Below are 16,626 nucleotides of genomic sequence, written 5' to 3'. Positions count from 1 at the left end.
CTACACATCTCCTCTCCAATTCCCTCTAATCCACTTCTGTGGGTCTCCCTCAATTTCCCTCTATCCCCCTCCCCCAAATATCTCCCCACTCTGGGCCCCCTCACCTCAATACCTCTGCCTGCCACCCCCAGGCTCCTCTATTCCCCCACATCTTTTCATGTTCCCACCAACCTCGGGGTTCACTCACTCACTCCAGTACCCTTCCCTGTGGTTACTTTCCACTTAGGCACTCAGGTTTTCTTGACTTCTCATATACTCAACAGAATCAATTTCCCTCTCAAGCCCCAACAGTCCTGCATCAATTCCCTGTTCTCTTGCCTAAATCTTCTTTTTGGGTTCCTTGACCCAGAACATTCAGAGTCCCAGTAATGTCACTGTGTGTGTCCAGAAGTAGGTCTTCCTTACTCGATTTGTTCCCTGGCCCTCTGTTTCATAACGCTTTCATCACTGGGACTCTCATTTCCTTTCCCCACCACTGTTCAGAGAAGTCCATAACACTGCCATGGCAATTACAGTGAAAGATGAAATGACCACAATTAACCACAGAAATACTGTAAGATAATTTCAGTTCAGTTTTCAATTCCAATGCCCTTTCTCCTTGGCCTAGAACTTTTAAGGACCTAAAATTAAAATTAGCACATAATTATAGGGGTAATTGGGGGTGCTAGATTGTTATCAGAAAGTGATCCTCGAAGGTGGGAAAAAAACACCTTTGAAGGGGACAGCTGGTGGTGAGTGTACCAGGACTAAAATGTTAATGCAAGCAAACAGGAGCCTCAGAAAAACATCCCCACCCAGTTTGCAGAACACACCTGCAAGGGAGAGAGGGGAAAGACTGATAAATTCACACTAGAATTATTCATACAGGTGACAGTACAGAATCAGCTCTCTGAAGGGAAATGCTGTGCAAGTTTCTGTGGGGATGGAAGGAATTTTGCCTTGATTACAAAAGTCAAACACTCGTTTTATGAAAGGTTCTAGGACATAATTGCAGAAAAGTGAGCAAAAAATGTTCAGATTCATTAGTATCTCCACTAGATTTCTAAAAAATTAATATTTGAAAATAGACAAGAAAGATAGTTCACTTATTCCCCCAAACCTAATAGTCTGACACTTTTCTAGCATAATATCCTGTGAGAGAAATAGCATATATGCGAACAGAGACCTTTTATAAACTTTAGTTGTTTTTATTTCTTGAGAGGTTTTAAGTAGCTTCTTTATCAACATGACACTTTCAAAGATAAGCTGTTTGATTTCTGACCCAGGTCATAAATATCAAGATTACTAAATTGTATTGTTTGCAAGAACAATATCTGGTCATAATATGTTCAAATTTGTTTTTAATTTTGTTGATGGATGAATGTTGAATGGCTGGTTGTTGCTAGGATCTTTGCAGTTATTTTTATAAAATTTTGGGTCAGATTTATTTAAACTGCTGACCGTGAATAAAGAAACCCTAATCTTCAGTATCTTATTTTTACTTTTTCTATTTTTGTCTTTGTTTTTATTAGTTGGGAGACATCGCAGCCTTTTTATTCTCTAGTTTTTAGGGTTGAAAGGTAGGGTTGTTTATGCCTGGGTGTATGAGCGCCTGTAAAAAGCCACCTAGGGAAGGCACCACGAAGAAAGTTCCCTAGGTTAAACGGCCCTAAAACAATCTCAAAAGATATTCACTAAAGCGTGCTCGGCATTCTGCTTTTGAGCGTCCTAAGAAACTTGAAGCTCTCAGCTGTCAACTGCTAAACAAGAGTTTTGTTAGTGTTCTTTTAGGTCTGGGCTGTATTATCTCTGTTTACGGATAGGGCAGGAAAGGGTTAGCCACTACACTACACTACACAGCAACTGAAATCTAAGGAAGAAGCTCTAAGATAGTAGTTTAGACTTAAAGTAATCATTTCATTTCATTATCAAAATATTTAGCCATCTTCAAGTTATAGATACAACCAATTTTGGTAAACTTCTTATAACTGGTATATAGCCAAATGGACTGCCACCTCCTTGAATTCCTTCTTAGAATTTAGACTTCTTGTATTAATTTTACAACTAACTAATTTGATTATTTAATTCCAATCCAGTATTGAAGCTAACTTGTTGAGTAAACCGCGATTTGTTTATTTGAAAGTTGTATTGCTTTAGTCTTAGTATTATTGAATATTATTAACAGTATCTTAGCTTTGGGGATGTTTTTGCGATTTTATTAAAACAATTAATCAAAAATAAAATGTATAAATAGAACCCTCAGCCACATTACTTTCAATGAGCAAACAAGGGTATAGAACCTTTGAGGACCTTGGTGGACATCAGCTGGTCAACCTAAAAGCCTGAGCAGCTCCCCCTAATTAGCCTTTGTTTCTCACAATGCCTGGGAATACTTCATGTATCAAACAGAAAAAGTGAACTGTGATTGCTAATAAGGTGCAATGGCCTAGCACATGCAATGCAATGCGAGTATTTTAGCTACAGTGACCGATATGAAGAATCTTTCAAAAAATTTCCTATCCGTATATTTTTTATAATGCAGTTTCTATTAAAAAAAAATATTTTTTTCCCAGTTCTTGTCCTCCATTTTCAGTCCAGACACATGACCTGGCACAGCAACCGCTGGGCATGTTCATCTGGGCACTTTCACGCTAAGTGGGGATGGCGAGATCATGTAGCCAAAGGCTGAGTGTTACCAAGGGTGATGCTGACTGTGGGGCAATAGAACCAGGTGGGACAAACAGGGGTTTGGCAGTTGCTACTTGTGCTGTAGACATGAAGAAGGGGTGGTAGGGGAAGGTAAGGAGAACGGTTTAAGCTGAGGGAAGTAATGGCTGGAAGTGCTGCATGACAGGTAGTGACACTGATGTGAAGTTATGGCTAGCCTTTAATTTATCCTAATGGTAGCATCCATAAAACCCCTGAAAATAACAAATACACAAGTCAGGGATGGGGGGGATGAAAAAGTCAGTCTCTATGGTACACATTTAGAATAAAAAGCAGTATACCTGTTGTACACAGGTGATGGTCCCTCAACCACTATTTCCTCTTCCCAGTTCAGTTGCTATTTCCTCCGCTATCTCTAGATCCTAGGTCCCCCAAAAGTTTCTGGTAGTGTTTTTTAGGCACCCCCCAGTTGGCTCTCTCTCTCTCCTCTGATTCACGGAGCTAGTGTTTTCTTTCTGATCCTCTTTGTCCTCTACCATTGCAATGAAATGAACCTTATAGCACTTTGGGCTGGTTGGAGGGATGAGTTCTGAGGATCTGGTCCAATTCTCCACAGACCAGACATATTTTCCAGGCTTATTACTATTGTCACAGGCATTTTCATAGAGGAGCTTAAGCTCCTCTATCTTTTCTGAGTACTGCTTGCTGCTGTAGGTAATGCTAGTCTTGGCTAGCTGCTCAGACAGTCCCACACCAAAGTTACTAAGTTTATCTGGCCATCAATCTCATCTGCACAAATTGCCACCAGTTCTCACATGTTTGCCGCAGACCACTAATAGGAAGACTTGCTCTGAGTCATGCTATTGCTAGAAGCAGAATGAAGTCTAGTACAATGTTGCTGAAAAAGTTGGTATCTGAGAAAATAGCATACAACAGAACAGCATGACAAGTGCTTGTTCGTGAGGGTAAATGGCTCATCCAGTCTCTATCCCAACTCTGGGAAAGCTATGAAATTTAGGAGAACTGGACAGCAGAAATATTCTTCTGGACAGCAGAAATATTCTTCTTGAGCTGCTCCCAATATCTATGTGAGCATTCCCACAGCATTTTCCAGTATAGAATAGGATCATTCCCTTCTTTATAACTTGGGGAAGTTTGTTCTATAACTCGCCCAACATTTACCCTTCTTTCTAAAATATGAAGAAAAAACAGGCATTTTATTCCAAAAATATAGTATTTTGTATTTCTGAAATATTTTGAAATAGCACATATTCCCTTATGATTATGGCAGAATGTGGTTGTTGCTCAAAACTTCAAATAAGGAAGACTGTTCCCCATTTTGGGGAGTAAATCAATTAAGATTTGTCATATCTTCAGAGGGAACTTTTTTGTTTCAAAGAGATTTGGCTAGTTTGGATTATATTCTGCAATTGTGTTCATGTAATATACATTGTATCATATACCCCCAAAAAAGCCACCCCTATGTTGAAAGAATGTTATTTAGGTTGCAAACTGAAACACTTGGTATTTAGGAAATACCAGATTCCCCTTGCCCCTTATTCATCCATCCGCTGCACTAACGAAGACAGGGATCGTAGAAAAAATAGTTTGTGGTCATGTAATTTAAAGGCTATATTATAAAGTTTATGCACAAGATGGCAGATTTAACGTTTCACAGGCAACTGCAAAGCTCACATTTCCTAACTTTGAGAGCTGCTGTGTTTTGGTGTGGACCCAGCCTTAGAATGTTCATGTTTATTTATTTGGCATGCTGTCAAAGTTTTCCCCACAAGTGCAAACCACAGCAGAAAGATTGTGATATTTAAGTTTATATCTCAGCCAAAATTGAACAGAATTTCAAGGACCATTAAAAAAAGAAAAAGAATACTTCTGTAGCTTGAGAGCTTTCATTCTGCCTAATTTCAAAGGCCTTCTGCAAATAACTGAGATGTTAGATCTTCTCAAAAAAAGTTGGCAAGAATCTTTTATAATGCAATTGTTTAGGTAACCTCAATATACTGGGACCTAACAGCTCGCCCTATGATTATTCTACAAGCTAATAACATTAAAAATTGAATGCAAAATATTAAAACATTGAAATGCAATGTTTAAGGTCTTATTTCCTATTTGTATAACTTTAATACTTAAGAGTCCTAGTCATTGACCAGGAACCTATTGTACTTGGTGCTGTACAAGCACAGAACTTGTCTACATGGGAAAGTTTTGACAGTTATACTGATACAGCTATACCAGTATAGCCCACTCACGTGGACACTCTTATTCTAGTAGAAGAGTGGCTTTTTTGGTTTAGATGAAACCCACCAAACTAAACCGAAAAAAGGTACTCATACCAGAATAAGCCCTGGTCTACACTAGGACTTTAGGTTGAATTTAGCAGCATTAAATTGACGTAAACCTGCACCCGTCCACACGATGAAGCCCTTTATTTCGACTTAAAGGGCTCTTAAAATTGATTTCCTTACTCCACCCCTGACTAGTGGATTAGCGCTTAAATCGGCCTTGCCGGGTCGAATTTGGGGTACTGTGGACACAATTCGACGGTATTGGCCTCCAGGAGCTATCCCAGAGTGCTCCATTGTGACCGCTCTGGACAGCACTCTCAACTCAGATGCACTAGCCAGGGAGACAGGAAAAGAACCGTGAACTTTTGAATCTCATTTCCTGTTTGGCCAGCATGGCAAGCTGCAGGTGACCATGCAGAGCTCATCAGCAGAGGTGACCATGATGGAGTCCCAGAATCGCAAAAGAGCTCCAGCATGGACTGAACAGGAGGTACGGGATCTGATCGCTGTATGGGGAGAGGAATCCGTGCTACCTGAACTCCGTTCCAGTTTTCGAAATGCCAAAACATTTGTCAAAATCTCCCAGGGCATGACGGACAGAGGCCATAACAGGGACCCGAAGCAGTGCCGCGTGAAACTGAAGGAGCTGAGGCAAGCCTACCAGAAAACCAGAGAGGCCAACGGCCGCTCTGGGTCAGAACCCCAAACATGCCGCTTCTATGATGAGCTGCATGCCATTTTAGGGGGTTCAGCCACCACTACCCCAGCCGTATTGTTTGACTCCTTTAATGGAGATGGAGGCAACACGGAAGCAGGTTTTGGGGACGAAGAAGATGAGGAGGAGGTGGTTGTAGATAGCTCACAGCAAGCAAGCGGAGAAACCAGTTTTCCCGACAGCCAGGAACTGTGTCTCACCCTGGACCTGGAGCCAGTACCCCCCGAACCCACCCAAGGCTGCCTCCTGGACCCAGCAGGTGGAGAAGGGACCTCTGGTGAGTGTACCTTTTAAAATACTATACATGGTTTAAAAGCAAGCATGTGAAAGGATTAATTTGCCCTGGCATTCGCGGCTCTCCTGGATGTACTCCCAAAGCCTTTGCAAAAGGTTTCTGGGGAGGGCAGCCTTATTGCGTCCTTTATGATAGGACACTTTACCACTCCAGGCCAGTAACACGTACTTGGGAATCATTGTACAACAAAGCATTGCAGTGTATGTTTGCTGGCGTTCAAACAACATCCGTTCTTTATCTCTCTGTGTTATCCTCAGGAGAGTGAGATATCATTCATGGTCACCTGGTTGAAATAGGGTGCTTTTCTTCAGGGGACACTCAGAGGAGCCCGTTCCTGCTGGGCTGTTTGCCTGTGGCTGAACAGAAATGTTCCCCGCTGTTAGCCACGGGGAGGGGGGAGGCAAAATGAGACATTGTAACGAAAGCACATGTGCTATGTATGTAATGTTAACAGCAAGGTTTACCCTGAAAGAGTGTAGCCACTGTTTTATAAAATGTGTCTTTTTAAATACCGCTGTCCCTTTTTTTTTTCTCCACCAGCTGCATGTGTTTCAATGATCACAGGATCTTCTCCTTCCCAGAGGCTAGTGAAGATTAGAAAGAAAAAAAACGCACTCGTGATGAAATGTTCTCTGAGCTCATGCTGTCCTCCCACACTGACAGAGCACAGACGAATGCGTGGAGGCAAATAATGTCAGAGTTCAGGAAAGCACAAAATGACCGGGAGGAGAGGTGGCGGGATGAAGAGAGGGCTGAAGCTCAAATGTGGCGGCAGCGTGATGAGAGGAGGCAGTATTCAATGCTGAGGCTGCTGGAGGATCAAACCAGCATGCTCCAGCGTATGGTTGAGCTGCGGCAAAGGCAGCTGGAATACTGACTGCCACTACAGCCCCTGTGTAACCAATCACCCTCCTCCCCAAGTTCCATAGCCTCCACACCCAGACGCCCAACCACAGAGGATTGCCTCCGGCCAACCAGCCACTCCACCACAGAGGATTGCCCAAAAAACAGAAGGCTGGCATTCAATAAATTTTAAAGTTGTAAACTTTTAAAGTGCTGTGGAGCATTTTCCTTCCCTCCTCCACCACCCCTCCTGGGCTACCTTGGTAGTCGTCCCCCTATTTGTGTGATGAATGAATAAAGAATGCATGAATGTGAAGCAACAATGACTTTATTGCCTCTGCAAGCGGTGATCAAAGGGAGGAGGGGAGGGTGGTTAGCTTACAGGGAAGTAGAGTGAACCAAGGGGCGGGGGGTTTCATCAAGGAGAAACAAACAGAACTTTCACACCAGTCATGAAACTGGTTTTCAAAGCTCCTCTGATGCATACCGCGCCCTCCTGTGCTCTTCTAACTGCCCTGGTCTCTGGCTGCGCGTAACCAGCAGCCAGGCGATTTACCTCAACCTCCCACCATAAATGTCTCCCCCTTACTCTCACAGATATTGTGGAGTGCACAGCAAGCAGTAATAACAGTGGGAATATTGGTTTCGCTGAGGTCTAAGCGAGTCAGTAAACTGTGCCAGCGCGCCTTTAAACGTCCAAATGCACATTCTACCACCATTCTGCACTTGCTCAGCCTGTAGTTGAATAGCTCCTGACTACTGTCCAGGGTGCCTGTGTACGGCTTTGTGAGCCATGGCATTAAGGGGTAGGCTGGGTCCCTAAGCATAACTATAAGCATTTCAATGTCCCCAACGGTTATTTTTCTGGTCTGGGAATAAAGTCCCTTCCTGCAGCTTTTGAAAGAGACCAGAGTTCCTGAACATGCGAGCGTCATGTACCTTTCCCGGCCATCCCACGTTGATGTTGGTGAAACGTCCCTTGTGATCCACCAGAGCTTGCAGCACTATTGAAAAGTACCCCTTGCAGTTTATGTACTCGCCGGCTTGGTGCTCCGGTGCCAAGATAGGGATATGGGTTCCGTCTATGGCCCCACCACAGTTAGGGAATCCCATTGCAGCAAAGCCATCCACTATGACCTGCACATTTCCCAGGGTCACTACCCTTGATATCAGCAGATCTTCGATTGCGTGGGCTACTTGCATCACAGCAGCCCCCACAGTAGATTTGCCCACTCCAAATTGATTCCCAACTAACCGGTAGCTGTCTGGCGTTGCAAGCTTCCACAGAGCTATCGCCACTCACTTCTCAACTGTGATGGCTGCTCTCATCTTGGTATTCATGCGCTTCAGGGCAGGGGAAAGCAAGTCACCAAGTTCCATGGAAGTGCCCTTACGCATGCGAAAGTTTCGCAGCCACTGGGAATCGTCCCAGACCTGCAACACTATGTGGTCCCACCAGTCTGTGCTTGTTTCCTGAGCCCAGAATTGGCATTCCACAGCATGAACCTGCCCCATTAGCACCATGATGCATGCATTGGCAGGGCCCATGCTTTCAGAGAAATCTGTGTCCATGTCCTGATCACTCACGTGACCGCGCGAACGTCGCCTCCTCGCCCGGCATCGCTCTGCCAGGTTCTGGTGCTGCATATACTGCTGGATAATGCGTGTGGTGTTTAATGTGCTCCTAATTGTCAAAGTGAGCTGAGCGTCCTCCATGCTTGCTCTGGTATGGCGTCCGCACAGAAAAAAGGCGCGGAACGATTGTCTGACTTTGCTGTGACGGAGGGAGGGGCAACTGACGACATGGCTTACAGCGTTGGCTTACAGGGAATTAAAATCAACAAAAGGGGTGGCTTTACATCAAGGAGTATTTCAGGCAGGACTTCACGGAGGGTTCCAACAAGAAATGGTGCACCTAAGTAATTGTTCTTATTGGAACGAGCAGGTTGATCTGGCTTCTGATTGATACATGGCTAGATTTACTTCACTGCACCTTCTCTGTGATTGACTGCAGTGTGACCTAGAGGAATGAGTCCTCTAGATGGGGGAGAGGGGAAACAAATGAGTACAAAACAAATCTGGTCTATTTCTTGTTTTGATCCACTCCATCTATCTTTTACATCTTTGGCTGGCAGCAGACGGTGCAGAAGGACTGCAAGCCATCCACATTTCATGGCTGCTCGGCAGAAGATGGTACAATAGGACTGCTAGCCATCCTCATCTCTTGCCTGCCCGGCAGAAGATGGTACAATAGGACTGCTAGCAATCCGTATCGCCTGCCTGCTCACCGTAAGATGGTTCAATAGGACTGACTGCAGGACTCAAGAGAATGACCTGGTCAAGTAACTTCTAATGTAGTCCCTGCATGCATGTGTGGCCAGGAGCACCTCGGACATGACGATGACTGCTACCAGTCCTATTGTACCGTCTGCTGCCACAAGGCAAGGGGTTGCTGCTGTTGTGTAGCAATGCAGTACCACGTCTGCCAGCACCCAGGAGACATACGGTGACGGTTACCTGAGCGGGCTCCATGCTTGCCGTGGTATGGCGTCTGCATAGGTAAGTCAAGAAAAAAAGGCACGAAACAATTGTCTGCTGCTGCTTTCACGGAGGGAGGGAGGGAACGGGGGCCTGACGATATGTACCCAGAACCACCCGCAACAATGTTTTAGCACCATCAGGCATTGGGATCTCAACCCAGAATTCCAATGGGCAGCGGAGACTGCGGGAACTGTGGGATAGCTACCCACAGTGCAACACTCCGGAAGTCGACACTTGCCTTGGTACTGTGGAAGCACTCTGCTGAGTTAATGCACTTAGAGCATTTTCTGTGGGGACACACACACTCAAATATATAAAACCGATTTCTAAAAAAACGACTTCTATAAATTCGACCTAATTTCGTAGTGTAGACATACCCTAAGAGTGTACAGACAGGTTTTGGCAGTTTAACAACAGTTTAAATTAATATCTTAGACTATTAAAAAACAAGCAAACAAAAACCCTCTCAAACTTTCCTAAGTAGGCAAGGCTTTCAACCAGGTGCAGGAATCCCACAAATCCAGAGGGAAGAGAGACAATTTCCAAGAAATGGAGGAGAAAGGATGAAGGAGAACAGAGAAGACGGAAGACAAGAAAAAAGGAGAAGTAGCAGATAACTGTTTACATATGAGACAGCACAGTAATTTCAATATATTCAATACTGCTCTAATTTAGATCAGTTGGAGCCAAAAGAAATTCCTTCAGCCCATCCTATAATTTTTGAACTTCTTCCATTTGAAGAAGTATGGAGGGAAGGCTTGGCATGGCAGGGACTTCCCAGTGACAAATAAAATAAGAATGTATTTATTGGAAAAAAGATGACATGTTTTGACCTGAAACATCTAAAAAAGAACATTGTCATCTTAGACACTTGTCTGCTTTTCACCCGCACTGATGTTTTAACTGTAAGATTACTATATTTGAAAAAGATTGGAGGAAAAAAATCATCATTTTCAGTTTAATTTGTGCATTGGACAGCTCTTCATATAGTCAGATTCACTACATCCTTGTATTGTCAAGTAAATTTTTCCTGTTTTTCACACAGCAAGAGAGCACAGAGAAGATTATTAGTTCAAACGTATAAGAGTCATCGAAAAGTCACAAGAATTGAAAGAGATGCAGTGGCAGGTGTAGAAAATAGTTTTAACTTTATTTTTTAAATAGACTGAGTTAAGTTTGCTTGATTACTTTAATCATGTGTTCTTCACTATGTAGGACTGTTTTCATAAAAGTGAACATATTTCTGTTGGTTTCTTGAAATAACTGACCAGAGTGCATATTCAAAAGAAGTCTCAATAAAGATTGTTAAAAAGAATAGTCCATCCTATTATATCACACAACAAAAATGACAGCTGTGATCAATTATTCTAACTGCAGCCATTTTCACCATGCTCACTAAATATTACACACACACACACACACACACACTCCATGCTAAAATATTTGGTTTTAATAGTTACTTCCTCTTTTGTATAATTCAAACAAGAACACTTACCTTTATGGTGACATTTCCTTTTGTTATTTTTCTCATATTGAAGCCTACTGTAGGAATCATATCTTCTGTGAACTGCCCTGACTAACCAAAAAAAGAAAAGTTATAATTAATATAACTAATTAAGAATACATTCATCATTTGTAATCTAAATAATCTCATTTTCACAACATAAATTGAGAATTATGTAAATTATTTAAAATAATATGAACCAATCCTTTGATTAACACACTGTCCTGCCAGTGTGAGAAAACTGACTCATGTCTGGCCTCTTGTTCCTAGATTGATTATCCTAAGTAGTCAAAGAAATTCTCAACACACTTCATCTGGTTCCTTTAGCTAAACTGGGGGCAGCACTGTTGGATTACTATGAGGCCTTGACAACACTAAAGGATATTTCTCCTAAAGTTCCTCACCAGTGCTACCATAGGTTCAGCTCCACCAAAGGTAACAATGGTGAAAGTGGGTGGTGCTGCAGGGAATAACTGATATTTTGAGTAGCTTGGTGTTGGAAGCACCACCTCCCCTCAGGTTCTTATTCCTGCAATAAGTGGAGCTGAGTGAGTGATAATTTGGGAAATTTTAGGAAAATACTCTCTCATACACAAAGTTAAGGGAAGTCCTGTCCAGTGCCTCACAGTTGAAATGAGCATTGCTACAATAAAGGAACTTAGGGTTTTTTTAAAGCGTACTTTACCATAGTACCAAAGCGCTAAAATAGACCATGAGAGAGGAGGAGGTCAAAAATGAGAACCTAAGTAAAGGACTCATTATGCCCTCTCCACCCATCACCTCCAAAAATGTACCTTTAATAAATATAGTCGGCATTTTCTCCCACTAACAACTTTACACTGGAGCTATTTTCTATGCCATTTGACAACTAACTGATTCCCAGTGTTATCACTGGTCATACCAGACTTGCTGCATCTTTCCCCTTCATTAACTGGGGTTAAGAGGATAAGATTCCATCGCTCTATCCTTTATCTACCAACTATGGTAAACCAGTGTTAATCTAGGGCTTAAAAAGTCACAAAACTTCCAATAAAGATCTGTTACTCTCACTTGATGATTTTTTTAATGTTCTCTACCTTTCAGATTAAAACAACTCCTATTAGTTAGTTCTTTGGTTTGTTCAGGGTATATTGTTCCCAGGACAACAAACTTCTCTATAGGCAGTCTTATGGATAAATTTTCTCCCGTGCTTTGCCCCCATCCTTTGTTTCTATATGTCCCCTCTCTTGTTCTTTGCTTCATTCACTTTCTATAAATGCCTCCACATGCAAACATCATCATCAAACACAATTGTATCTGTGCTCCTATATAAAACCACATGCCTAGCAGCAACAGAAGCAGAAATTTGGAATGCCAATAAAATCAGACAAAGCCTAGCTAGTTTCAATCTTCTGGTAAAGACGTTGGTCTAATTTGTTCAATATTATATGCTGAATAATTATTTTATGCTGAACTGACTTTCAAAACGAGAAACCAGAAGAAATGTGATTATTCTTCAAACAGTGGAATCTTGGGGAAAAAACTAGAAAGTTATGCCAGGAATCCATTAAAAGCCATGAATTTGGTTAATCCTAAGAAAGGAAGTCTTCCATTTTTATTAGCAAAGTATACATCAGACATATTTAAAAGGAAGACATATGTAATAAAATAAAAGCCATAACAGCCCTGGTTTGGAGATACAATGTATATATTGGCTTCCACAAACAGTTAATGTTTCCTATCTAGATATCTGGTTTCATCTTTCTGAGATATTTCTATTATGGCAGAAAAGAAACAGTTACAAGCTAGACATTATTTTTATAGTTCTCTTCTCCATAAACAATCTTGGACTTTCTAGCTGAAAGACTGGGAGGGGTGGGGGTGGAGACGGAGGAGAATTACCAATTGTTGCCCAATCAGCATATAAAGAAAAGGAGTACTTGTGGCACCTTAGAGACTCACAAATATATTTGGGCATAAGCTTTCATGAGCTACAGTTTAGTTTCTTATCAAGGAATCTGTTGATAAGATTATTTGTTTCAAGAACTATAAGGAGCCTTGAAGTGAAAAAAATAAGTCTGATAATTATTCAGGGGTGTGCAGTCAGACATCCTTATTCTATCATATTTCAATAAAACAAACGACAATCTGAAGGAGACAAAAGACTTGATGCTTGAGGGTTTTGAAATGAATTTTTCATAGCTTGCAAAGCCAGAAGTGACTATTGTGATCATCTAGTCTGAGTGCCTGTGTTTTACATGCTTACAAATTTATAAATGCTTTGGCATACTGAATTAAATAGTTCCAAATAGTGAGTTAACTATAAAAAGAAAAGGAGTACTTGTGGCATCTTTGAGACTAACAAATTTATCTGAGCATAAGCTCTAGCTCACAAAAGCTTATGCTCAAATAAATTTGTTAGTCTCGAAGGTGCCACAAGTACTCCTTTTCTTTTTGCGAATACAGACTAACACGGCTGCTACTCTGAAACCCGAGTTAACTACATGGACTATTTTCATGAACAGTCACTCTTACCATTAACAATGGCCCAGATTCTGCTCTGTTATACAGGCTCGAATCCCAAATAACTCCTTTACATACAGTGGAATTTGTCTGGATTTACACTGGTAGAACAGGGCAAAATCTTGTCCAAGCTCTTCAGGGCAAGGACTGTCTCACAATATGTTTGTACATGGCTTAGCACAGTGGGACCCTGACAAGGATCTCAAGCTACTGCAATACAAACAACATCCTATCCCTGTGTTTTATGGTCCACCACAGTTTGAGTTTAATACACTCAGTCCTTTGTCATGATGGTTTCTCTATTCCCACTCAACCTGTCCCCTCCCCCTGCCCACACACTTCCAATCCCCTCAGGTCTATTGTATTCAAGAATAATCCACTGTGAACCACTTATCATGGACTGTTTACTTCAGAACTGGTTCCCAAACAACCCTTCTCTATCATGATACCTTATCTCCAACTTGAAGGACACAATACATGTTCTTTTCCATAGCTGCAATCTGTGCCCTCCCCCAAATCAGAAAATATGGTTAAAAGTGATTCATCTCATAACATTCTTCTTAGACTGCATCTGTGCTGGCAGAAATTAGACACGTCATTTTTCAGTAGTGCATCTCCACTGATTATAGTAATGGCAGAAACTGTAGCACACACAGTACCACTATATTGTCTAGCCCATTTTGTACGACCATATTGTCTAGCACATTCTGAGTAGAATTACGTAACATGACAACAAGAAGTTGAGGGTCCTGTCTGTGCTCCACTTCCAACATTGCTACCACTGGTTGAGCTGTGACGTGATGACTTACAGCCACAGAGTTTGCTAATGTAAATGCAGCCCAAGACCAAAAGGTGTTATTTCTTAGCTAACTTGTTCTCCTCTAACCTACAGCAGAAGGTTTAGAGTTTGTGCCAGTCCCAGTGTACCTGCACAGAGCACCATAAACACACTGCTAGTGGGAAGCGAACTCCTTGTAAATCATTAAGCGCTAACACCCGCACTTATTATTACACTGGTGCTGTTGTCTTATCGTAAGACTATTTCCATTTTTGCAATGGTTGCAAGCGGCAAGATGATTTATTGTTTGCCAAGCAAGAACTCCCCAGGGCACAGCAAGCCCTTGCGAGCAGAACAAGACTAGATTAACAGCAGCACCGCTGAGGCCCATATCATCAGATCACCTGAATACCAGATATGTTAGCAAACTGCCTTTTACAATCTGAACTGCAGACGTCCTTTTCTGTTTGCTGATTGATGGTCTTCCCCACAACATACCCTCCCAGTGGCCCCACTGCTAGCCTCACTCTCCAACACCTGCATGCTTCTCTTCATCCTTTCATCTTTTTCCTCTTTATCCTGCTTCCTTCCTCCTCTGATCTCACCCCCGCTGCCATTTCCCTTCATCGCACCTTGGTCCCCATATTATAAAGTAAAACAAGAAACAAATGTGGACTGAAGTTGTGTGCTTATCACCACCCCAATCACTTGCTTATATGTTGTATCTCTTCCTCACATGCTTCCTCTGTTTTCTGTCTTCTTAAACTGCCATCTTTTCAGGGTAGGGACTGACTCATCAAGTGTCTATATGGATGATACCGCAACATAAGTTAGTACTAACTGTCAAGGCTGATTCCCCACTCTGGCACTTTGAGTGCAGAAGGTGGGGGCCCACAAGGATTCTAAATATTAATACTGGCCACTCCACGCTGGTATTGATCTCCCAAGTTTCCAGCTTTTCTCTGACCTTGGATGGGTAGATGTTGCCACCACCCAAGTGCAGAACCCTTTTGAGAACCTAGGAAGGCGCACTTGGGAATTCCTTCCTGTGGGGGTACCCTCAAGCCCTTTCACCTACCCTCTGGGGAAGAGCTGAGAAAGAAAACAAAGGAAATCAGCTGTTGCCAACAGCTAATTAAACACCATATGCACAAACCTCTTAGGACATACAAAAAAAGCCAAACCTGGTCTTAAAAAAGGTAAATTTTATTAAAAACAAAAAGAAAGAAAATATATCTGGAACTTAGGCTATTGCTAGAATTAAAAAGAGCAAATATAATAATTAAGCATCAAGAATGGTTTTCTTAAGGTCCAGCTTAAAGATTACAAGCAAAACAAAAGCATTTGGGGTTAGCACAGAGGAGTCCACGAGCCAATAAAAAAATAAAAGAAATAACTCTAATCGCGTCTTCCTAGACATTCCCATATCTGGGGTTCAGATAAGTAGTTCTAGATATGATCTGATGATTTTCCATACCTGGCTTAAAGCTTCTTATAGCATTGCTGCTATTTGTCTCCTCTCTCCAGAGAAAAGGACAGACAGACAAAGGGAAAGTTTTTTCCCCAATTTTAAAAAGTTCTAGCCCTCCCATTGGCTCTTTTGGTCAGGTGCCCACTCACTTTCTTTTACCTAGGCCTGCAGTCAGACTTTTTAAACCATTTACAGATAAAGCAAGTAGAGAACAGCTACCAAGAGGGATTCTATAGCTAACTGGCTGGCTGCGTGTCCACAAAAGGGAGCTACCCCCCTTTCATTTATCACAGTAACAATGACAGGCAAAATAGAGACAATGGGATCCATTAGGAAGCCCAAAGGAAAGATTAACTTTGAGTAACAATAGATAAATAGACAGACAGACAGACAAGATAGTTTAGCTGATCAGTACATATTGACAGGTAGGGCTGGTCGACATTTTCCATCAGAAAATGCTGATTTGATGGAATCAAAGTGTTCCATGCGAATGTGTCAAGTCCATTGAAACTTTCGAAAGAAATCAGGCAGAAAGGAGTTGACCAGCCAGGTTGCCAAAGTGCCCTCAAAGCTGCACAGCAGCCTATTAAGCGCTGCGCAGGCGCTCAGGGCTGCGGCGGGCTCTCCCCGCCAGCCCCAACCCAGCACAGCCCCAGACCTGCAGTGGCCAGGGGAAGAGACGTCCCTCCCCTAGCCCTGGCCTAGACCTGCCACAGCCAGGGGAAAGGAGCCTATCCTGCAGCCCCACCACAGGTGGTGCTGCAGGGAGAGAGAACTGGGAGGAGTCCTCTCTCCCCACTGTAGCCCTGAGGCAGCCTGCACCCCAAACTCCTCATTCCTGGGCCCACCCCAGAGCTTGCACCCCCAGCTGGAGCCCTCACTCCCACTCCCCCCCCACACCTCAACCCTCCGCCCCAGCCCTGAACCTGCCATCCTTGGCTCCACCCCAGAGTCCTCACCCCCCCACACATCCCAACCCTCTGCCCCAGCCCTGAGCCCCCTACCACACCCTGAACCCCTCAGCCCCA

The 16,626-nt window shown here is 42.8% G+C and overlaps 1 protein-coding gene across 3 annotated transcripts in view; it reads right to left on the bottom strand.

Annotated features, from left to right (window-relative positions):
- The window catches only part of LOC140905265 (ADP-ribosylation factor-like protein 8B), a 52,261-nt gene that overhangs the window by 33,268 nt on the left and 2,367 nt on the right, over window positions 1-16,626 (bottom strand). For all 3 annotated transcript variants that reach the window (XM_073328237.1, XM_073328234.1, XM_073328236.1), the window contains exon 2: window positions 10,839-10,919. In XM_073328237.1, the coding sequence (XP_073184338.1) occupies window positions 10,839-10,919 (81 nt within the window). The remainder of the gene's footprint in view (window positions 1-10,838; window positions 10,920-16,626) is intronic.

The sequence above is a fragment of the Lepidochelys kempii genome, chromosome 1 (assembly GCF_965140265.1).
Source record: "Lepidochelys kempii isolate rLepKem1 chromosome 1, rLepKem1.hap2, whole genome shotgun sequence".
Lineage (NCBI taxonomy): Eukaryota > Metazoa > Chordata > Testudines > Cheloniidae > Lepidochelys > Lepidochelys kempii.
The sequence above is the reverse complement of the archived record's forward strand: the minus strand, read 5'-3'. Positions and strand labels throughout refer to the sequence as shown.